Source organism: Heliangelus exortis, chromosome 9 (genome assembly GCF_036169615.1).
Source record: "Heliangelus exortis chromosome 9, bHelExo1.hap1, whole genome shotgun sequence".
In the NCBI taxonomy this organism is placed as follows: domain Eukaryota; kingdom Metazoa; phylum Chordata; class Aves; order Apodiformes; family Trochilidae; genus Heliangelus; species Heliangelus exortis.
In genome coordinates, this window is record NC_092430.1 from 26,215,077 (window position 1) to 26,240,803 (window position 25,727).

At 38.7% G+C, this 25,727-nt stretch overlaps 1 protein-coding gene across 1 annotated transcript; it reads right to left on the reverse strand.

Moving 5' to 3' along the window:
* On the reverse strand, positions 1-25,486 carry RNF13 (ring finger protein 13). Its single transcript, XM_071752974.1, has 10 exons — positions 25,353-25,486; positions 21,848-21,975; positions 19,121-19,201; positions 17,936-18,061; positions 14,550-14,637; positions 12,700-12,790; positions 10,476-10,581; positions 9,033-9,126; positions 3,266-3,346; positions 1-1,485 (listed from the first exon to the last, which is right to left on the reverse strand). The coding sequence occupies exons 2-10, from the start codon at positions 21,959-21,961 to the stop codon at positions 1,121-1,123; spliced, it is 1,146 nt and encodes a 381-aa protein (XP_071609075.1). The 5' UTR covers positions 21,962-21,975; positions 25,353-25,486; the 3' UTR covers positions 1-1,120.
* Between the last annotated feature and the right edge of the window lie 241 nt (positions 25,487-25,727).

A 25,727-nucleotide genomic window follows, 5' to 3' on the forward strand; every position in this document is an offset into this window, starting at 1 on the left:
TTTTGATATTTAAAGTGGAAAACATTATTTATTAACATTCTTTCAAGCTTTCCTTATTCAAGGCCATATAAAAAAATCTCTGCATTTTGATTATATGCTGTTTTTACTTTCTACATAGTTACAGAGGTATTATATAGCATTTGCTGTTTTCATGATACACTGGTAAGTACTGAGTTCTGTTAAACAGTTATAAGCACTTGTTTCCAAATCAGGTATTTGAAAAGATCTTTTTTTCTATATACATACTTTAGCAGACTAATGCAGCATAAAATGCTCTTAAGTAAGAGGTATACGAGTTGAGGATCAATAGAATACTTACCTAAATTATTTCCCTATGTGGAACAAAACCTCTGTTTTGGTCACACACACCCCTCCCCAACTTCCCCTTTATCACTGCGAATCGAACTGCATCAAATAGCAGGCAGGGGTTAAGTGATGTGCTTGTAGTGGATCTTACCTTGTGGATTGCTCAAAACTGAACATAAAGCCTAATCTTCCCTATTCTAGGAATTGCTCAATGGAACTGCTTAAACTCAGCTACTGTGGCAAACTCCACAAGACAATTTAGAATCACTGCTTTGAGGCAGAAGTGGAATTTCCTTTGCCTTGTTTTGATATACCAGCATACAGAATATTGATCCGTTCTACATTTTTCTTTCAGTAGTGGTGACAGTTTTTAGAAGTCTATACAAACATGCAAATACTTTTTTTTTTGTTGGGCTTAAGGGGTAACACATACCATACATGTAATAAATATTGCTATCAGTATGACCCAGTCATAGCTACAAAATGGAGAAAAAATTACTTCCAGATCCCATGTCAACAACATACATTTAGAGTCTGTGTGATACTTCTATTGATATAAACTATTAACATTATTTATTAGCATAGTGAAGTCCAGTTAGACTGTTCATTTTGAGACGACAGAATGTGTGACTGAATACCTGAATCAAAAATAAAACTATCTGCAACGATTTAACCATAGTACTACTACATGAACTGCTGCTCCTACTGAAGAAACCAAATGGATTACAGATTAAAATATATTCCCTACGTAAAGGTTTGTAAAGTATAGCCTTAAGAATTCTTTTTGTTCATACACTATTCATTATTAGTAGTCTTAAACAGTATTTGCCACTCTGTACTCCCTTTCATCACTGGGCTGTAGTTGAACCACTACACTTTCTTCATTCACTCCATTTTCTGCATCGCTGCTATCAATATTGTCATTGTCATCTTCCTCATATTCTGAGGACTCAGTCATGTTCTGATGGGAATGAGATTCTGACAAAGCCCCAAATGACTGAGTACTAACTGAGGCTAGTGGTCTAAGCAAAGGAGTATTTTCAGATACTTCATTCTCTTCTTGACTACTGTCTGTTTCAGAGTCAGAGTCCCCCTGAGAAGGAACCACTTTCTGCTTACACACAGGACATGTTTTTTTTGTTTTTGTCAGCCATGGGTCCACACACTTGCAGTGATAAGCTGTTAGAAAACAGAACAGAAGCACATTGTTACCTGAGTGAGAAGGACAAGGAAACCTGCTAAGCTAGTTACGTTTAGTAACACAGGATTTTAGAATCTAATTCACACAGAATTTCGGTCAAGTTTGTTGGGATGTAGGTTGTCTATTCTTACGTACAAGACAGCTAATAGATTAGGATCCTGGACATATGGATATATGCAATAAATACCCATTTCCTGTACTGAATGAATGCAAGAGTAACCTTGCAATGGGCCATAATTGACAAATAAACTTTAAAAACTTACGGAATTATAACACCCTGCAGCAGACATGGCCACCATCATTATCCTCATAAAGAGTCTAACCTCCACCCATATGTATCAAAGTACAAGTTATTAAATAAAATTACCATATGATTTTTCCAGATTTTAAATTAGGTCCACAGCTAGCAGTGCAACTATACCGGCCTTGTTTAAAAAAAAAAGTGTTTGAAAGTGTCTTCCAATATTAATAACTTATCTCTGGTTACTAACAGGGGCTCCTGTCTGGCAAAGAGCTAAGTAAGTATTTACACAGGAAGCACCTTTTGTTTTGTACCTGCTCAAGCATATTAGCAGTATGTTCTCCACCTGAAGTGATGCTGGTGGGTTTGGGTTTTGTTTTGGTTTTGAGGGGATTGTTTTGCTGTTTTTTGTTTTGTAGCTTGTTTTTTTTTAATTTATCAGTGATCTCTGATGCTGGTGGTCAGGTTTTGTTAACTTTGCAGTCCCCAGGCTGCAACAGATGTTGTGGATCTGTTCTTTCTCCTCTGAGAACTCAGGTTTGTCAGCCTGTTCGGAAATTGTTTTTTACAACTGATGATCCACAAAGCTCAGTCTGTCCCCTGCTGTGTTTGCTATGGATGTCAGGCTGTCACATCAGTTGCCTCTTTTTTAAAGTCTTTTAGTGATGTGGTATTTGCTGTTGCAGTGCCTGGTCAGAGCAGAAACCTAATAAAGTGCTGGGTAAAACTGCACCCAGCCAGGATGGCTGTAGTATGGTTAATGGACTGGAAGGTGGAGAGAGAGAGGGGCTTAAGATAGGATGGATGAACCCCATCTTTCTTGATAAATTTTACACAGCTTGTATTAAAAAAAAAAAGTTTGAATTTTAGAGACACTCTTGGGCCCAGCCCTCTTCCAGATTTTTACGAATAAGCTCTTAAAATACTTCTTGTACTTGCGTGCAGTTAAGAGCAGTCTTGTCTTGTGGACAGATATGTTACTTCTTCCACTAGGCTGCATTTGAGAAAGACTGTTCAGTCAGTGCACCACTTGTCACAGTAAAATATTCCAATCATTTTTGTAATGACATCATCAGCTTCCCAGTCCAGTCAAGGCAGTGGTCTCTATGGCTTCAGGCTATTGGACAGACTACATCCCTTCATCCAAGTTTCTACATCAGCAGTAGCTGAATTATGTCTTATAGTATAATTGTTTTGGAAAAAATGAAAGCCTTTTTTTTTTTTAGCTAAAAAGCTACTCTGAAATGTATTTCCCTATTAAATACAGACATCTAGAGAACAACGTCAAGTTCAGATTTTCTTTTGTGTGTATATCTGAAGAAAAACGAGAAGTGGGAACACTAGCTCTTTTTCCTCTTATAAAAAGAGGATAAGTGTTCACTCTTTTCTCAGTTTGTATACACACTTCTGCATATTAGCAAAAACAAAATTTATAAATTAATCAATAAACATTCACAGTGGATTTTAGACATGGTGTTTTAGGGAGATGTTTTAATACAAAAAATACAGCTGCTTACCATGAGAACAAGGAAGGATTCTGAGCTTGTCTCCATCCTCATATTCATCCAGGCAAATGGCACATACATCGTATTCATCTCCTGCAGCACACAATTGAGAATCAGTTTGACTTCAAAGGATTTGTAAGAGACCTCTCCAAACATGTGCATACAGGCTCTCTTGGTTACTTTCACAGGTTGAAGAAACCATTAACCTTCTCTGTCCACACAAGAGGCAGGTTCCCTGAAGCTGTAATACTCTGCTAGATACAGCTATATATGTATTCTACTGTAATATTCCTCCCTTTATTAGGAATATAATCCCACTCACTTTCCCTTCACTTTAATAAAAATGTTTTAAACTGTGTTTAAGCTGATTTTGGTAAATAAGAAATATGGCACATCGTACCTGTGTGGACTTTAGTATAGCATTCAGTAAAACTCTATGTATGAAAGGACTGCTCCTGATCCAGGAAGATTTGCAAGGATTAGTAGAGGGAGCTGAATAAATGGAAGCTGCTAGTGGTGGGAGATTTCATCAGTTATCAACAACTGAGAAGAAACAGTGTACTGGTTGATCAGTTTGGTTGTTCCTAATGGAATACAATTAGGAAGAAGGAAAAATGCAAGACTAGGAAGCATCAAGAGCAGTCCTTCCAGAAGTGGTAAGTATTGCTCAGGAGTCTGTTATGTGGCCACCCATATCTTCAAAAGATTAGTTCAAACAGAAACAATATTAAGATCACACAAACTATCGTGCAAGGGAAAAAAAAGCAAAAAAAAAAAAAAAAAAACAGCCTGAGAATTTAAATCCAACAATCTGAGGGATGAAAGGGGATTCAACATTCTCTATATAAAGCCCAGAGGAGCAACACCATAAGGACAGGGAAGAGTGAAAAGCTGAGAGTGGAGTGGGGAAAGAGCCATCATCTGACCAGGAATCTTAAGACTGGAAATGAAAACTTGCCCACTGGAGCAGTGATCTTCTGAACTACACTTTCAGGACCATCATGGAATTAATGGTAAAGGGCCAAACTTCCCTCTTTCCCCAGACCTAATTCTAGGTCATGCCTTTGATATATGGCAGGGTCCTTTTCACTCTTTGGGTCCCCCACTTTGACATGAGCTGGGTTGTGTGTCTGCTCAACTCTGTCAAGGCTGGAAAAGTTCTGGCCATGTGCACAAAGCCACTGTGTCTGCAGAAGTTGGTGGACTCTTCTTTCATATACCTCTTGCAGCACACACATACCCAGTGCTGCTGCTCACTGTTTCCAGAGGGTGCATCTTCTGGGAAGCCACCATCACCACACAGAGCTGAGCCACACTGCCTCATTGCTGCCCACTACTGCACTGTCTCTCCACAAGCAGAAGCTTGAGGACTCTATGCTCTCCTGACCATGAGGCTTCTTTAGATGCCCAAACTACAGCCTACCACCAAAAAAATGAAGCCTTCCCAAGCCCACCTCTACCCCAGGAACCCCTCCCTGTGGCCAGGAGAGACCCCAGGCTCCCATCACTTGACCAGCACACGCCCTGCTGAGGGACTGGATAGTTACAGGGTCAAGTGATCCCACGGGTATCTGTACATCCCATCATAAGGGCAGTCATCTGCTCAACACATGCTGCTGGGGCGCCAGGGCTGCACCCCGGGTGGCCTCAAAGAACTATGTCACTCTCTGTACATTTTTCCAAGGGCTTCCGTGGTGGCACAGAAGGCATGTGAAATGTGGTTCATGTCATTTTTGTTAAGACATATTATTCAAGATAAAGGCTAAGATGATGACTGTCAGTGGAAAGTAATACCACTCTAATTTGGGATTTCAGAAAATAAGCACAGTGGACATGAGAATTACTTACAAAGTTTTCCTGATAGTTACTACACAACAACAGAAGAAAAAGGAAAATAAAGAAAAAATTCCTTGGGTAGGTAGGAAAAGCCACAGAGATTCAATGGAGTCTACTTCTGCCTGACCTGCATCACCGAAGTACAAGTTTTCATCTAATGTATCACAGTGTATTTCAGCTACAGTGTTTTATAAAAGTTACTTCCTCTTTTGCTATGACATTCCTCTCTCTCTATTAGTTAAACCATGTTTATGGACCATTTATAATCAGCACTTTCTTATCATATTCAAAACAGAAAATGAACGTTAACCTTGACAGTAAGTACTGTCAAGGGCATCATATCTCAGAGAAGAAACAAGCACTCCAATAATACTGCTAGTGGTTTTCACCCCACTACTGGTTCAAGATACATGAGTCTTGAAAGCTGACAGCCCACTGCTCACCCACCCCTTGCTGCACCATCAGCTGCCACCAGCAGCCCTCAGCAGCTTCACCTGCACCCACACTCCATCTGCTGCCCTCACCATGCACACGAATTACTGCTGTGTCCCTGACTCTTGCTCTCACCATGGCTTGGGGCAGGCAGGAAAGCCCATGGAGCAAGGAGGAAGAGGGACACTAGGCCTCCCCAGCACTGAGACCTGCAGGATTTCCCTGTGAATCCTGGAGCACCCTCACTGGTCCCCAAGACAGTGTGCTCTCCATGACCATATTCCCATATGCCAGGTTTAATTTTTAAATGGGGCACTTCGCAGATATCCCTTTCTCAAATACCTGTGACTGTATTTCAGAAGCTGGCTCAGAACCACCAAAAATCTGGGGGAAAAATACAAAGTATGGGAACTGCTGCAAGATAACGTATCTTACTTAAAAAGTATATGAAAAATCTTTAACTACCAAAGTTACTTTCTAACTACTTGACACATACAAATAAGAAAAAGAAACACAGAATTACACATCTACACATCTCACACAGCTGTACATCTATGAACAATGAAAAATGCAAAAATAAATCCACCATGACTTTGGTAGACCTTATGACTTGTTCTCTGTATTAGACCTCAACAGTACTGTGCAGTCAGGCAGATGGGTCAGTAATGAGCAGTAATTAGATCAGTTATAATCCCATTTGCAGGGGAAAAAAATATTTCAAAAAAATTAAAAAAACAAACAAAAAAAAACAATTTAGGGGTACTTCAGGGCTTTTTTACATGTGTACACAGAGCATTTCAAAGCTGACCACCTAAAGTTCTTCTTTCATATTAAAACACCTAACCAAACAACTCCATTTTTAGAAGTCTTGTGAATGTAGCAACTCCCAAATTCTAGATAATTTAATAATGTATCTAACCACTCACAGCCTAACTTTGAACACTCAATGAACAAAACATTGCATTGTTCATGTTTACTTTTCTAATAATATGCTCATACCTCTCTCTTTTGCAGAATTCTATCTTCATTAATTTATGGTATTTCCTTTTCTTCAGGAGCAATAAGTTTCATTGCAGTGAAGATCTAAAAATATTTTCAGTCTTGGCCTAGATTCTCTTTTAAAGTTAAGCTACCTTGGAAATAATATTATATAATTCCGAAAATAAATTCTATTATATATACCAATACACAAAATTTCTAACCTATATTTTTTCTAAGTTGTTAATTCTTCACAACATTTAGATTTGCCAGTGATCAAATTACAGGCAAATTAAATGGATTTGTCTTCTTTGCTGTGTTCACTTTTGCTATAAAGACAGCATGGAAAACTCACACCAACCTTGTATGACCAAAATGTAATTTGTAAGGAACCACCACAAAAACTGCCCTCAAACTGCCCAGTGTATGAACAGATTTTGATAAAGTGTACATTGGGTTCTGTGGAATTATGGAATTATTTAAAGGTGAGTCTTGCTGGTTAGGACGTTGCAAGGACAATCAACACCCTGTCTTTTGTTCTCACATTCTGTAGTCATCACAGAAATGCTAAGTGCTTCATCTAAAACCTACAGAATTTAGTACAAAATTCCTGTGTTACAGTGGCACTTGACTCAAACCCTATTTAAAGATGTCTCCTAGTATTTCCTGTGTTAACAGCTCTTTAGGTCTGTCAGTGCAATCACTCTAGCCAAGCAATCGTTGCCTGCCTATCAACCTATTAAATTAGAGAAGTCCACTAAAGCCAGCTTTCTCCTAAAAACCCTTTCCTGTACAGCAAAACCCTCATCAGGCAGGGATCCATGGTATAAAAAACACTGCAAGAAAGAAACAACCAGTACCTGGTGTCTGAGCTTCAGTATTTGACTGGCATTTCCACCCATTTCAGTATTAACAGATTTTTAAGAATATGTTGGAGACAAAAACAAGTCCAGCATGCCTAAAAAACCAGGATGATAGTCCCCAGGATCTGCTTTTACCAGTCCTTCCAAGGGAAAAGGTAAAATTGCTCTGATAGAGCATCAAGAAGACTGAAGTGAATGTATTTCACAGCAGTGCCTTGAGAAGACCTATCTTTCACAAACAAGGCAACATACTGCAAGTACAGGGTCAAATTTTGTCATTTCAGTAAAAGGACTTAAAGGATTCATATCATAGCAACAGAACCACATGGAAACTGAAATAAGTTGAAAAAGTAAGCTTTTTGTCTTGTTTTTCATAAGCCACTGAACACAGTGGATACCTGGACATTTACAGCCAGGTTTACTTTAGTATGACTGAGCTCCAAACAATTCATATCATGTAAGACAGCAAAACAGGAGAGGAAGAAAAATGAGGGAAGCAATAATAAGATACTTTCATTCACTGGCTATTTAGTCATCTAATTCTGAGATAAGTTATTACAGATGAACACAACTGAAAAAGATATCTTCTTCAACCAACTTTTCCTTTGCAGATTTCTCTTTAAAGTACAAAATTTACTTAGTTTTTTATTCTAATTAGATTTCATAGAAAATCAGTAAGAAGAAACAAAACTAATATTAATTTTATTGTTGTAAGGTAGTTTTTCATATTTAATTTTTAATCCATACCCAATAGGTCACTATAACAAGGTTCAGTTGGCTCTGCAGAGGAAAACACTTCTATTTTTTTCCTGTGAAGGTGCACTAACACTGCACAAAAACTGTATCCCCTCAAACCAAACATCTGCTGTGCACAAATTGAGAGCAATGTCATTAATAATGCAGGCTGGCTTTATCAAGGGCAAAGAGCATGTGAGTCTATCCTTGTATCTGGGTATATCCCCTGACATGGTCTTTGTGCCTTGTCAAAGACATTCTCTGCTGACATGTGTTGTACAGCAATCCATCACCTCAATGAAGTAATGTTTACACCTTCTTACCTTGCAACAGCTTGTATGAATGAACAATCAGATGATAAAGTGGTAATATAATTTTAAAAATTAAAATTGAATAGATTTTTTTCTCCTTCTAAAGAACAGGCTACAAAACAGAAGGGCTTAAGGCAGCTTTCTATTTCATGGAATAAAATTACTTATTCCACCTCTGTAAAAGCAGATAAATTGTACTCACAAGGCAGTTTTGATTTTATAATCTCTACAATGTCAGGAAACTTACCTACCACTAGTATTTACCAGTTTCCAGACATATAATGGAAACAACGCATCACAGTGGCTGGCTGTTGTGGTCACTGTTAGTGAGACCACAACAAGGAGGTTGGGGAATTTCTGTACAATTTTGTGGCATATTAAACAACATTTTAATTCTCAATGTGCACATGGTGTCTGCTCTGTTTCCACTACAGAAATGCTGGAACTCCTCTCTTTCAGCAAGAACAGGGTCAGGTCAAACTATCCATGTGCTTTCACACTGAACTCTGTTTATTTCAAGTGTACTCAGAATTAACCTCAAAACTACAAAGTCTCTCTATTTTGAGGTTTTGGTGTAAAAAAATAATGGGATCTAACAAGTTAGACACATAATTATTCACTTGCCTTTCTTAAATTTATGAACAGGAAGTTTCTTAAGCTGATCCTTCCTAAGGCGATTCCTTCTTGCTCTGTGTCTGTCTTGCACAAATTTTGTGATCTAGAAACAGACAGAGGTAAGACAGCATGAACAGTAGGTTAAAACAATAAAAGTTTTTATTTATGAGTCTTCACAGTAGGTTAGTCAAAAGGGAACCCCAGCTCAACCTGAATCACCTCTTCCCTTGCCTGGACTCAAGGATGAAGCTAAAGAATGTAAGCTAAAGAATGTAAGATGACCACTGAAGGGCACTTGTAACTGAAAACAAACAAGGTGGTTTTGGAAAGACAAAAAGAAATCCATTTCCATACTACATAAAATAATGGCCATTTCTGCAATCATTTATGGAGGCCCATATAGAGTGGGACAAATAATTTCAGAGCAAAACATAATTCATTAAGTTTGACCGGGTTTGGTCACAGTTTTAACTCATTAGAGCTGTTAGAGGATTATTCCCATGATCATTAGGACCATTTTCAGAGTATCCAGAAAACTGCTATTCTCCTAGTAAGGGAAATATCTGAATTCTAAGGAGAGCTGGCCTTGCAGTGGGAATACCTTGTGCTTTATACATAACTCCAGTTCCTTGCTAAATGATTGGTGCAAATCAATCTGTAATTAAGTTCATTTTTTGACCTGACAATGACATGCAACTTAACATTGTCTAAAACCAAAAGCAGCTTAAGTGGAGAAAACCTCTGAAGCAAAAGATGAACAAATCTTTTATCAACTGAAGAAACAGTTGATCCACTACTTGACTTCTATCAAAACATCTAATAATAAATTGGTCAGAGATCAGCAGAAATTCTGAAAAGTGGGATGCTAAGTATTCTGAAATAATACATAGCTATAATATAGTTGTGCTATTTTACCTTTTATAGGACACACGTGCCCAACTGAGCACATTTATGGGTAATGTATGTGCTGTGAGATACATGCTATATGCTGCAACAAGTTCTGAGCTTGCTGACTGATTACTGTATCTCCAGCAAAAACCAGTGAGACTGGTTTTGGTACTGAGGAACTGTGGGACCAACGTTTATTAAGCAATGCAAATTGGTAAAGTGGGACAGTGCACCAGAGCACAAGGACTGCTCCTTCTCTGTGGGGTGAAAAAGCAAGCACTTGTGTAGTGGAAGAGCAGCAGTGATGACAATTTTGTCAGTACTTATATGCCAGATACAATATCCTAAGGGCTTCTGATACTCTTTGGCTAAAATTCTGCATCTGTTTATTTTACTGAGAAAATACCAGATAACAGGTAAGCAGGGTACAGACATGTACAGCACACAAAGCTTTCACAGCTCCTTTTCTGCATCCCCTTGTTAACTCCAGGAAGTGCTAGGGTTAGAACAACAAACAAATGACTTGTTTGAAAGAAAAAAACATTATCATAAGAAGGAACTTACCATAAATATGACAATGAGGATAAGACAGATCCCTACTATTATTAGGAAAGGGATTAAGTAGTACTCCAAAGGAAGACTGAACTCTGGAATTAACACAACATGACCACTGTGGGGAGAAAAAAATAGCAGTTTCTATATATGATGGGATTTAATGAACAATGAATTAAAACCACGGAAAAATTCCACTAAAATAAAATGTTATCACTAAACACACTAAATTAATACCTACCTGTGCACAACAACATAAATTTAGCCAACATCAACGTAACATAAAGCCATTCAAATAAAAGGATAAAATAACATTTCTTAGAATATTTTGAGTTAAAACTACTTATTGACTTCAATCATAAATCTAAAGCTACCAGGAAAACAACCTCCTAACGACTTTGATGGCAGAATGAAAAAATATGACTATGAAGAGATACTGTGAAATCACTTATTTACAGCAGCCTTTTAAGTTACATGGGAGGTTTACTTTCAAATCACAAAGCATGGTAAAGCACACCCCCTTGTCCTCAGAAGAGTTAATAAACTACACTAAAAGTCTTTCTAGACAACTTGATACGGATGCTGTAAACTTGGTATCTGAATATTAGAACTTACTAAGGAAGTAAATTCTTATTCTTCTTCTGCTGGCACATGGAGTCAAGAATACCTGAGAAGGTACAGTGTACAAAAGCACTGACTTCTCTAACCTCTGCTCATGTGGAGCCACTTAGCAAGTAGTTTCATCAGCAAGGCTTCTGCTTAAGAATGACACAATCTAGTTCTTCTGATTATTTTAGTTAAATGATACCAGCAAGACCTGAAGAAGCAATATCATTAAGCTAAAAATACAAAACACACTTCCTTTCCATCCTGCTTAAGGTACATATTTTAACTATCTTGTTCTCACAGTGCTTTTCTTTTTAAACTGAAAAGCAGAACGGAAGCAATGAAAAACTGATCATACATCCTGTTAGAATCATCTTAAATGCATCCTGCAGACTCCTCTAGCATAGGAAGTTCTCTCTGACTTGTGGTAGAAATATTGTTAAAGGATGATGAAAAAGGCCAAGTTCAATGGCCTTACACTATGAAGGCCTCTGTACTCAAAAAGATAACCAGGTTTATTCCCTTTGTACACTCCTGAACAAGGAACATGGTAGGGAGCACCAGGGAAATCAATAATCCCATTTTTCTACATCTTTTGCAGAGCAGAAATGCACTTGAAGTAAATCAGAATTAAAATACTGGTACTCTTTAAACAGATAATAATTTAAGTTGAAACTATAAAACAATGAAATTATACATGTCAGTACTTGTATGGATACTTAAAGATAGAATAAAAAAGGCAGATTAAGATACACAGTTCAGTCTTTACTTGTAAGTAGCTTCATGACTGCATTACCTCCAATGTGTGTTAAAAAAATTTTTTTTTTTTGAAGACCAGCATCTGACTTCAATGGGAACAGACATACAAGGTAAAACAAACCCACTATTAGATCTGAAATACAAATACTCTCACAAACATTCATAAGATTCCTAGATCATGAGCTAAACTCATATGTTTAATGCTGTATGAAAGGAGTAACATTTGATAAATGTATGGTAGGAAAGCAGGAAAGAAATTGCAGGAAAGCAACTTCATTTTTAAAATGCTTTCTGTCCATTGCTCTCGGGCACAAGGTTCACCTGGAATACCCACAGCCTCTGTCATCACATCTAAGCCAGATGCAGAGGGCCACATGTAAGTACATGTTAGTTGACAGTATGAGATCTGGTTAGAAGGCGAGAAAAAACAAGATGGGACCATTAGACCCTCTTCCATTTAGTTTCATTTCTGAGCAGGCTAGAGCAAATTTCTGCGAGTGCTGTCTGTGGTGTCAGCCCTAAAGGCACTATTTTCATGTTTGGATTGATCTGTTGTACAGTGTGGATATTGTGTACAGAGACAGAAAACTTTTTTACTATGAAGGTGACAAAGCACTAGAACAGGCTGCCCAGGGAAGTTGTGGAGTCCCCTTCTCTGGAGATATTCAAAACCCACTTGGATGCAATCCTGTGCAATGTGCTCTAGGTGATCCTGCTTATAGTATGCTGCACAACAGCAGAAATATGGAAAAAAGTAAGATGGTGTGAGAATTTTAAATAAAATGTTCAAATCCTTATTTTAAATCCATAAATACTAAGAAGAGGCTATGACTACTCAAGGAGTAGCAGAGCTGTCTGTGAGGTAACTTACCCCTTCTCGTAAGTAAACTCGTCTTTAAGAGAATTAGCTGATGTCTCACCAATAAAGACAGAAGGAATGTCAATCTTCTTTAAAACCTCAACTGCATCAAAACAGCAGGAAGATAAGACTATTATTAGGCTGTCATTCTGTGGGCACTCTTAAGACGTAAGACTTGAATATAACGAGACTATCACAACATGAAGACGTATTTTAAACATAATGACATGTAGACTGATGTACATTACATCTTTGCATAATAAGCAGTATCATTTTTCCTACCAAGTATCTAGAGACTTCATTTCAGATAGAGAAATAAGAATTCTTAATGAATTATTTAAAGGGAGCATAAATCCAAAACATTTTCACAAAAAAGAGCGGCACATCAAATTAAGTTTCACCAGAACATCTGTCTCACTGAGAGACTAGCAACTCACACAGCTTCACTGATTTCCACAATTTCTAGCAACTTACATGATTTTGTGATCTGGTACTGTAAATTTTAACTCATCTTTTTTTCCCCTCCTTTTCACCTTAAAGATAAATGAACATACTGGAAACAGAATAAAGAAGAGAACAAGCAAATCCCACATCTTTATTTCAGTCTCAAGAAACCAGATGGAACTGTCTCCCTCTTCTCTACTCAAGAGTGAAGGCAATAATAAGCTCAAAAGATGGAGCCCAAATAAAAAATGATTGAAAGATAAATTCCATATTCTAGATTACCATCTCTTCTGCTTCACTTTATATTGATTTGCTCCTGACTTACACTTCACATTTAAGGGTCAAAGTTCAGCTAGTATCAAAGCACTCAAGTTTTGTAAGGCAAAAGGAAACACAGCTTATGCCACCGCTCACTACCCAAGTCTGCATTTGTTGTGCAGTTATCCTATGTTCTGATCTATGAGTGAAACCTGAAAATAAGATTTGAATGGGTTGGGAATTTATTAAAACCACTTTCACATAGCTTTCTGGATTACTCAGCTGCCATTTAGTTTGCTGAATGTTCATTTCCTAATTTATTCAATGGTGTTTACACTTGGAAAGACTTTCTTTGTTCTCATTCCATGTGGAGCAAGCTCAAAAACCAGACAAAATCAATGCCACAGAGACATACATAATAGCACTACAGAGAAAAAAAACACAACATACTATAAAACCAACCCAACGTTTTGGCTAGATTACAAGATGTTCTGAACATATTCACTCCATGAAAGGTTAAAAATCGGAACAGCTAGCATCAGAATCAATCAGATAATGGCACAGTGGTCTCTACACATTCCTTTTCCAACTGAAGAACTGAAAATACGTACATGTAATATGTATTCATATGAAACTAAATTCCCATTGCCAAAGGAAAAGTGTACACAATAGTGTAACAACAAAATGAAACAAGTAGCGAATATTAAAGAGTCATATTTTGAAGTTGGATTTCCTTCTTAGAGAGTAAAGTATTTTCACTTTTCCTGTATCTCTACATAATTAACAACAGTAGTTTTCCTCATTGGTTGTATAAACCTATCTAATAAATTTATCCTTGCAGTCCAGAAGAGTTGAGCTAAAACTTAAATGAAAAAAATATTCAGAGTATGTGCAAATTAAACACCACAAAAAATACACAAATATACATATTTATTCTCATATGAACACCCATTTTAAAAGTTAGTGGGAGGATTTCTTGGGGTGTGTTATTGCTGGGGTTTCTTTGTTGGTTTTGTTGTTCTGGTTTGGGGCAAGGTTGGTGGTAATTTGTTTGTTTGATTTGGACAGTTTATTGTAAATCCTTCATACTGATTTTAATACTGTACACTCTAGTGGGTGATATGATTTTCAAACAGGAGAGAAGTGATACCTGTACTTACTGTCGTTGGATCCCATGCTTATGAGGTCATCCGAATCAACATTGTGAACTATAGCTGCCTTGTATCCAGCTTTCTGTGCATTTAAAACCTGCATTTAAAGCCATACAAAGTAAGATTAGTTTAAAAAAAGAAGTTTCTCTAGGTCAAGCTTGAAATACAAGAACTTATGGCATGCTACACAACAGCAGAAATATGCAAAAAAGTAAGAAGGCATGAGAATTTTAAATAAAATGTTCAAAAGGGAGACAAGGAAAGGATTCAGAGCACTGGATATCTCCATATCTGAGGCTGTGACACAGAATGGCAGTAATGGCATCACCACAAGTAACACACATCACATTACCACGTTGTAACTGAAGAAACTTCATTTTGTGGTTTGAGCTTAAGGTTCCCTGGTTGTCACAGGTTCTTAAACTTCATATCCACATAAATGTGCTATGGTAATTAGTGGAAGTTTCAATGTAGCATCTTTTTTTTTTTGTCTATTTGCCTTTGCCTTTTTGTCTTATTTAACATCACACCCTGAACAGGTGTTTACTGACTCTTTGTTACACATGGAAATATGTCCTTCATGTAAATAATCTACATTACTTAAGAAAATGTTCTAGTTCCTTACACACTTTTGCCAGTTATTTAAGACACAGTCCCTTTGTTTAAATATTGGATTACAAAATGATGGTGTTCCTGTAAAACCACACACCAATAGGCCTACAAGACAGGCAGGTGTCACAGGGCTGCTCGAGTCAAGAGTGAGGTGAACAGTCACAGCCAAGCACCTCCTGCCCCAGCACCCACCACTGGGCACAGGCTGGGAACACCATCCAGGGGCAAAAAGCAGCAGCAGCTCCCTCAGCAATTCCATTGTGAAACTCCAACTTCATGAACTTACTACCATTTTTAAGATGAGTGTAAGCAGGATGGTACAGCTTCAGGAAGTGATTTCTTGTTGCACAGTTACTTAAAGCTATGAGTAAATGATTCTCAACTCTTCACTCAGACCTCCAAGCTCCTAACAACCATATTCCAAACAGCAGAACGTTACTGGAAAATGTAGACACCGTGAGAAATCCCAGTGTTCAAAAAAAAAAAAAAATATTGAAAATCAGTTTTAGATGTAAACATAAGTGCATGGCTGGGGGTTTGGCCATATCACTACAGAAAATATCCACAGTGCATACATTAAATGATGTAATGTTTAATAACGCATTTGTTGGCTTTTGTGCCTAAAGGAGGCAGTTTTAATACAGGGAGGCATCATCTACTTAAATGAAGTATTATGCCAAAGCATTCTGTTTTTCCATGTGCAGCACAATTTTACACAATTTTTTTTAGCTTTGTAATTGTGCAGGAGTTGAAATCACAGCAATGCCTTCTCTGGATGAGTCCATTCCCACACTGGTCAACAGCATGAACAGCAGTAAAAATCGTTAATAAAAAGTGAGGAGACATTCCAGAAGGCTCTGAACTGCCTCCACTTATTCCCAGTCTTAAGCTTTCTCCTACTGCAATATAATTTCTCCTGTGTAGGAAACCACACGCTGCTGAGAGAGATGGAAGAGGAGATGGCTTATGGCCTAGTAAAGGTTCATACACAGTAAAATCAAGGAACAGCTATTGACCTGCATTTGCAACTTGCCATGTAGAACAGAAGGAGAGATGGGACCCTAAAATAAACTGCAGGTTTTTCTAAAACCTGCATCCTGTCAGCCAATTAGTTGACATGTAATACAACTTACATGCTGCTTCCAAGAGGAAACTTCAGGGGAAAATGCTGTAGTATGAATGAAATTACATAATGCAACATTACAACAGTATTAATAGCATAACACAAAGGTGAATTCACTGGCCAGTTAGTTCATAATACTCATGTTCACCTTGGAACTTCAGATTCACTTTCTACCTTACTCTTTGTCTAATAAAAAAGAGGAGATCCACTTTTTCATGGATACTGTACGAAATGTAAAACATAGCAAAAAATGCTTATGTACAGGGCTAGTGGGACTTCATCCTTAAAGAACTGAGCATAGAAATCCCACAATGACACTGTACAAAGCTTGCATTTTCTGCAAGGTATACTCATTGACTGTGTGTGGCAAATCAAGATGTATAAAATTAAAACACAAGACTTCACATTTACTAAGTTGAAAGCTATGTGAAAAAGCAACTCTGCAAGAGTCAGGCAGGCAGATGTGCAGAACTGCTTTTCCACAGAGGTTTCCAAAGCTACTCAAAATCTCAGAATTCTGTGACCAGCAAGAAAGATGTGATTTTTCTTATTTAGCACCAGAGTAAAAATGCTGAAGGCCCAGTCTTGTATTTCTGATTAAAAACATATTCCACTAGAAATTTTCAGACCTGCTCATTTAACAGCATTTTCAGCATTAATACTGACCAATCAACTTATAGAGGCAGCAATTAGAGAATCCAAGAGGAAGTGAAGAAGTAATTTCCCCTCTTTTCCACACATTCACACCAAATGACAGGATTCAGGGAACAAAATATGCGACGTTCCTGAATCTGATGTGAAGGTACACAGTCAGGCTGCCTCTACAGCTGGAATCTACAGTCTGAGTAGAACTGACATGTTTAACCACAACACCACACAACTGAATATGCCATACAGCAGCTGGATCTCCTCCTAGTTCACACAAGTCACCAACAAATTTAAGAGCCCTGCTTTCCTCATGACATCCTTGGCTGCCCCATATATCAGGGTCATTTTCAAGAAAAGCATATATTCCAGCCAAACACAAATAATTCTAGTTTAGTATCTTTAATACAACACAGAAAATACTCCACTCCAGCTGCAGGTAAAAACTTTGATAATATATACACTTCAAAATGTAGCACCAAGCTGTTGTACCCATTTTAAAATATTCCAATTCTCTATGTGTTTCTGCCCAATGTCTGCACTGTCTTCTCATCAACCAACTGAGACACTTCCATTGCTCCTGGGGTCTCAGTGTGAGGTGAGCCACAAGAAGATGCAGCTACTAAACAAATAATGCCAGGAAAGTGATTTGCAGATTTTGGGTGCATCCTGGTTTGAGGAACAGGATGCTTTTATGTTATCTCCATTCCCTAAGCTCCCCTGGGACTCCTGGCAAAAAGTGTCTAACTGGCAAGAAAAGCTCATCTAGCTACTGAATACTTTCTATTATAAAACAGCTGCATCCATCATCTTAATTTGCCATGTAAGCTGGCTCACAAGCAGGCAGTCTTAAACTGTACAATACTGCTTTATCTGCCTGTAGACAACAAAATCCCCCCCTTCACAAGAGTATCTAGCCTGCTGTTTGCTATAGATATTTTTCTGAAGCAACAGGAAATTCTTTAAGACCTTGGAATAAAGAAGGGGAAAAAAATTTCAAAAACTAAGATCTTACCTTGACATCAAAGTTGCACTCAAGCCTTCGAATCAACACAATAAAAGCACCCGAGGAGTTGTCCCTCAGTGGAGGCGGAGCTATAGGCTCACAGGCATTCTCTGGCTTTGAATTTATTAGAAATCCCTGCAAAACAGGAACAGGAGTTTCAAAAGAGCTGGCTGTCAAAAATAAGGAAATAAAACTACATGTTTTCATACAATAAACAAATTCTTATTTTCAACCCAGTTCTTTAACCTAGCAAGATTTCAGCTATATCCCCATTTAGATTCATTAATATCTGTATGCCTTATGTCACAACAACCTTAGTGAAGACACAGTGCTATCAAACAGTTGAAAAGGTTACAATCAAAGCTCCTTACATCTATTTCTGATGTGTTAAATGGGCTCACTACTTGGGCAAATCACTTAATCACCCTGTTTCTCAATATAGTCAGTAAACAACTGCACATCTCTAACACTGCCTCTCCCCACAAGAACACCCACTGGGCTACGAGGGCTACTGCAGAACTGCAGCCCCTGAGCACCTCCATTCAGCTGCTTAAGAAATTCAAGAAGGGAAGCAAACTGACAGCAGTTCCTGTACTTTCCCAAGAAAATGAGCTACAGGTCCTTTCACAGCACCCTTAATGTGGGCCACATGCACAGAAGATAATCCCTCCTGCCTGTCCAAGGGAAAGCCTGTGAAAGGGCTCACCAGTATACAACCCTTCAGAGACAAATTCTCCATATCTTTTTTTAAACAATAAATCAAGACAAAATTCAGTATGGCATCCATTGACACCAGTGCAAGGTAATTAACATCACAGATTAGTACTGACTCCAACTTCAGAGGAAACAATGGTCTACCAAGCTTACTTTCTTAGATTCCAATAATTCAGCTAATTTATTAATTTTTATTTATTTATTGCAAATGTTCAGCAAATTCTCTCATGTACAAAAGGTCAAATTATCAAAATTCTCTTCATGGGAAAGGAATCTCATATTCACAGGCAACAGTTCATATCAGATCACTTGTTTTGCTTGAGCAGTAGGTAAACAAGTTCTGTGTTTATTTTTCTCCAGCACTCACATTCACACATTCATCTAACTTCTGTCTTTTTCAGTTTACACAAAAGTCTTCAGCAGATACAATCCTATATATATATATATCTTCAGGATATGAATATATGAGTATTTTTTTACCTTCAGGCCTTCTGCTGGCAGCCTGTAGCCAAACCTAGCAGGCAGATCATCAAAAGTCTGGGTTCCATTTTCAAGGTTATACTAAGAAATAAAGTTCAAAGAAAATTCAGTTTTGCGAGAAGGAGATAACAAAAGTGTAAATAGATATAAACAACACTTCCTATTTTTTTAGATCAAATTTTTTATGCAACATAGGGCACCCCGTGACCATGCCAGTAAAATTACAAAATTGCTTTTTTCACCAGTCTTTCACTCACATGACATCATCTTTTTTTATCTACTTTTCAAAACAAGGAAGTAAGTAACAGATCTTTCATTAAATTATATGCAGATTAGATCTTTCTTTCTACTGTCTACAGTTCAAATAGTATCATATTTAGAAGAGAATCTACAAACAATCCAAAAAAGGAAAAATCGGAAAAGCTGGGGTTTTTGGGTGTGAGGATTTTATTTTGGTTGGTGGTGTTCTTGCTTCTTTACTTTTAATTCACTTGTGGTACAGGGAAGAATAACTTCTAACAGCTGGTTCACTGCAGGCAAAGAACAGTTGCCACAAGTTATCCCTTCTCAATTCCCTGCTACCTGTTCAGTTAATAGCTGAAACCCATTTCAACAGTCTTGCTTTATACTATGAGCTTTCATTTCCAAACAAGGAATAGCACAAAGACCTTAAATCCGCAGAAGCTTTGCTTCCCCTTTCCTCATTCATCTTAACCAATAAAACAAGTGCAGACTCTAGGTATGCTAGATTTTTTTCATTGAAAGTAAAAATAACAGTTTCTGCAAAGGTTGTGAATTTACATTTAGTGACCTGAATGCAATCAGTCAGTAATTTTTATTAAATAGTTTAGATACTAGAAACATTTGTGTATTCATTGCATCATCCAGGATGCTGGACTGTCATACACAACAGTCCACCAAGGATCCTGTTTATTTCAGAGGGACATTTCCTGATAGCTAGACTTAGACAGGGGAACACCAACAATAGTTTAAAGAAAAACACTTTCAAGATTTATCTTACGTCTTGCAAAGGAGCTTCCTTCCCACAGATTTTAATAAAATGGAGGGGGGAGAGGTAGGAATGGAGCTAAATTTCAAGGAAGCATTTTTGTTCTGTGTAATCAGTCTCCTCCATACAACCTATCCTTAAGCCAGGAGTCAAGACACAAACCTACTTATTTTTATCCCTTGTTTAAAAAACAAGCAATCATGCTTCTTATACACACGAATGTACTTTATACAAACAGAATACTCCATTTCAGACTACAAGGATGCAAGAATGCAGACACATAAGAACAAACCCTGAATCAACAGGGAAAAGAACCCAAAACTTCAGCTGGAGGTTTGCTCCACAAACAGGAAATCATTAAACCAAGGAATCTCTCAAGATTATAAACTATCTGTATGCCTTCAATTTCATGTGACACAGAGTGCAAACATTCCATCTTCTGAGTATCTCAAGCTTTCCACGGGCTCCTGTTCACAGCAAAGTTTTAGTAAGTGTCTAGTTCATCTATTTCCCACTTCAAATATACTCTAAGAATAGATCTGTAACTTCCAAGTATCTGAGCAAAAGACACTGAATTTTTAGATTGAATTATTTTAGAATACTGCAGATTGAAGCTTAAATAGATGAAATAAAACTAAACTTTAAAACTGCATTTTTTCTTTTTTTTAGGTTGGTAGGTTGTTTTGTTTATCTTTTCTAAGGGAAGAAGTAACAAGAATGAAAATTAGGGTTTTTATAAAAAGAGGAAGGAGGGGCTTGGTGAGAAAGAAAAGAGAAATCAGGTTTACAGTAAAAAAGCCAGTTTAAAACAGAATGGAGACAACAGTTCCATAATACAGCAACTAGCTATTTGCATTAATTGTTTCTTAAAATACTTACCTACAGAATACAGGATAGTAACAACAAAGACCCAAATAACCCAAATAATTCGGTATTCATCAATCCCACGTTACCACCAACTTTTAAGTATCTTTATTTTAACATGTAGCTTCAAGGGTTTTTCACTCTGTTCTCCTAAACTAACTGACAAGTTGTTAACAAATTTCCTGGGTATCCCTGTTACTAGCAGAGAAAAGAGATGACAGTACTTAGGCTTAATTATTAAGCTCTATCCTGCAAACTTTCTCCATAAAACTACACAACATATAAAACTCTAATAAAAAAGCAAAACCTTTTGCCACTAGTTCTATGTTGATTTACTAGCCCGATCATTTACATTTTACACACCCAGAATTATTAATGATAGAGGAGATAATCAGTTATTTTTAAAAATATCTAGGTGTGACATACACAAAACTCTACTGAAAAGGCCTCCAGCACACATATAAACTCTACTAGCCATGGAAGATTATATGTACTTGTTTATAGTTATCCTAAAAACAACATCTATGACCAAAACTTAAAATGCTGCTTAAGTCAAATAATCATGGCATTCTTTTAACACAGTCAGAATAGGCTGGAGGATATCTGGTAAAATTGCACTCTTTTTAAATGACTAAGGGAATTAAGTGCTTTCACTGTCACAGCATCTGAGCACATATCATCTGTAAGCTCACTTGAAAACATACAATTTTTTTTTTTTTTAACCTAAACTCAAGGTATTTCCATTCAAAAAATCTGCTATAGCATTTACTGTACTACCTTATTTACTGAGCAGTTTAAAATAGGATTCCATTTAATAAGAGATTTCATCTATGTATAAAAAACATTATACTTACTGCTAAAATATCTGCCTCCACAGGTAAAAGATTCAGGAAAGCAAATAACTGAACAGTCAAAATAGTGTATATCTGAGTGGCAGACAACATCAGCATTCCTATTGACAACAGCATATTTTATTTAATACCTGCAACAACAAAAAAAAATAGTCAAGGCATTGAGCAAATCTTTTCCACTGTCACTTTACTGGGTTCTACTGGTCAGTTAAAAATTTTTTTCTGAAGAGGTATGAAAAATGTCATTCTACATTTACTTTTGAGAGGCAAGTAATCTTTATTTTAAATTACTGTTTTAGAGATACAAGTCCCCTTTAGAACTCCAAATTCAAAATTCCCCACATTCAATAAAAAAATGACACAGTACACCAGCCCCTTCAGAGCACAAAGCAAGCAACAATTCCGTGCTACCCTGAGCATGAAATCTAACCACTCTTTTGCTGAATCCAAAAGCACTGCTTGGTCTAGAGATGGATGGCTAAGTCTCTCTCACGATGCTTCTGGTCTCACAATAAAATATTACTTGAAATTACATAAAATATTGATAACACAAAACAACAGCAAATAAACCAGATAAAATATTGCTGTACTAGTTAAAATAATTTTGGGACAAGTTGTAGAAGTAGATGGTACATGCTTAATAGTAAGATTATCAGAACACCTGCATCTCCTCTAGTTTCTTTTATTGGAGGAGTTAAAAGTACCTCACAAATAATTACAATTCTATTAGCTCACCTAAATTGTTTGTATGACTGTTGGAAACCTCCAAATTGAGGCTTCTTAATGAAATGGTTCCTTGTGGATTTGTCTTTATTTGATTCTAGATAGTTAATTCTGAAAATTTTAAGTTTGTTGACCTAATCAAGACATCTCAACCAGAACTACTATATTCTCTTTTAGAACCAAAAAACACCTAGGAACTCCTCTCTACCTGCCCTGTGCCTCACAGGTTTTTAAGCAGAGAAGATTGATCTCAGGTCCTCAACATTAATTGAGGCAAATACTGGAGAGTCAGACAATTTAAACTGATGCTATCAGGAAGGCAAAGAAATTTCATTATTACTTTTTGAGGAAACAGCTGATATTTTTATTAGCAGTTCTCATGATCCTGACTCGGTCATTTGGACATATGATGCTTTGCAAAACTTTCAGCTGGCTAGCAGAGCAGAAGTTGCAGCCACAGGAACCTGCAACCCATTACGAAATACGTGAATTTTTATTTCTAAATTAAGATTTAACAGTCTCTCACACCAGAGAGAAATGCCCCAGCAAAAAGCATGTGAGTGGCACTGGAAGAGTACAAAACAGTTGTTCAGTACAGTAATTTTTACTACAACAGAAGCACTAATACTCATGAAGCTATCACAGCATTTTAACCAACGCAGTAAACTCAGCACGTCTTACAACACCAAGGAAACATCAAAATAGTACTGAGCATGATTAGAAAATACCAGAATTAAAGATGTCCTAGCAAGGAGCATGTATGTACAGTGCAGTCTTCTCTGTCAAACAATTACATACTTACCAACTCCTCTGGGCTCAAGAACTACTGCCTCAAATATAAGAAAAAAAGCCTTACAGTTCCTAAAATTCCATGGCTCTTAATTGTTTGAGGTAGCTTATAGCATACAGAAATACAGGTATATGTAATTAAAGACTACACTGTAAACCACACAAAAGAAGTTGAACTTGACTCTGCATTAATCTTCATCAATTTGCACCTGATTTTCCAGTGTCTACAGATAGTTCTCCTAAAGTAACCTCAGGGACTTTTGAGTCAGTTTCTAAACTCCCACTCCCCATCCTAGAACTCACAAAACAAACCAAGCCTGAGGAGCTACATCCCTCCCCCCCCAGAGCTGCAGAGATCAGCAGGTCAGAGATGAGGAGGTGAAAGCCACATGAGGAGTGTGCCACATCACAGCACACCCAGGAGCAAGGAGACAACCACCAGGGCAATGCACTGGCTGGGAACATCAGACACAGCACTGCCCCTGAAAATAAAGCAGCTGTAGTGCTGGGGAATGTGCACAGAACACACACTCTTATTCCTCTTTCCAAGAGAAGGATAAAATGTCCCTTCTCACTCGAAGATAAGGAAGGCTAAAGAGGCTCAGCACCAGAACTGGCAACACACAGATACATCTACCTGCCATGCCAGGCACCAGGAACCTGGGCTGCCTCTTACCACATGAGCTGTAATTTGTGTATTAATAGCAGGGGGTTAAAAAACAGACACTGTTCTTAACACCAGGACAGGGACTCCAGACCAGAACAGGCAACTCATGTGGAAAATGTTCTTCTGGATACAGTCCGTGTCCTGCCAGAAATACCAGTTTCACATTTACCAATGTGAACAAGCCCTGGAAGCACATCTGGGACATGTAAAGTTGAGAAGAAATTACAAGGCTTGGGACACAGAGAAGACAACTCGGAGCTTTTGGCAACCACCCACAAACAAAGCTCCACAAAGTACAGATCAAATTTTCAGAAATTTGTATCTCAATCAACTCAAAATGCATTTTGCTGCAGAAGACAACACAAAGCAGTCCTTGTCCACATGGCTGTGCTTATGTTTCAAACCACCCAAGAAAACAAGCTCTTTCCGTCCCATTGGTAAAAAACTATCCTGCATTAAACAAACTTAAATGCTATTTTACTGCTACTTGTAGCATTCTTACAACACTTATACGCATTTATACAATGCTTATAGAAATCACAAAAATCATATGAATTTTTTTTCTGTCACAAACTCAGTGAAAACATTCAAATTATTTGGGTAGATGGGGCTGCACCTTCCAAACCTACACAAGCAGAGGGTAAACAGCCACTACCCTGATAATATCAATAGTTTTTACACATATCCCAAAAGCCCCAATGTCTTTGTCTTTCTACATTTTGGTGTCATGACCGACATGAACGTGCATCTAAGATTTGTTCTCAGAACTGAAAGAGTACTGCAGGCACAGTTCAGTATTCAGACCTGGTCAGATGCAGGAATTACTCCTCTCAACTCGTTTTCGTATTTTTACTGGCAATTCGGTTGTCAGCCAGAGTCTACGCTGGTCACTATCTTCCAAGCATAACCAGTATCTCAGCGCACAGACAGCCTCAAAGGAACCACACCAGGCATTCGTGAAATGCCAGAGCAAAGGTTTAGCGCTTATCAGCCTAGAAGCGATGCTCGGGGAGCGCTTCAGCGCCCTCCGTTCTCCCCTCCCTCCCACCGAGCCAGATCACCACGCAGCCCACAAGGAAAGAGAAGCGCTAGGGCTGACGGCCGCTCCAACCGAGCACCCCGCGGCAGGCCCGGCCGCGGCCCCGCCTGAGCCCACGGACGGGCGACCGGGCCCCGCCTCACCGCTCCAAGGGTGGAGGCAAATAGGCGCTGCGCAATGGGGCGTAGGGCCTACGAACTCCTAAACCGCCGCGAAGCCAGGGCGCCCGACAACAGGGAAGAAGCCTGCGTGGAGCCGGCGCCCACGCCCCCCGCCGCGGCGGCCCTCACCTGCGGGCCCGGCGCAGGGCCCGGCGCGGGGAGCCGAAGGCCGCGCCTAGGCCGACGCCATGGCGCCCTCCGTCCGCTCGCGGCCGCGACGGAAGTCCCGCCCCTCCGCCGCGCCGCACAAGGCGTGGGCGGCAGGCAGGCCATTGGTCGCCGCAGCTGCCATTCAGCCAGCGGAGCGTGACGCGGGGCGGGATCAGCCGGTGAGTGGCGGCGCCAACCTCCGCATCGGCCCCGCCCCCTTTGGGAGGGGAACGCGGGGAGGGCGGGGCAGTAGGGGGCGTGGCCGCCTCCGTCGCCTCAGCCGGGCACGAGCCCCACGAGCCCGCCTCAGCCACCGTCTCTTTCCCGCCCTTCGTCGCTCTCCGCCTGAGCGGG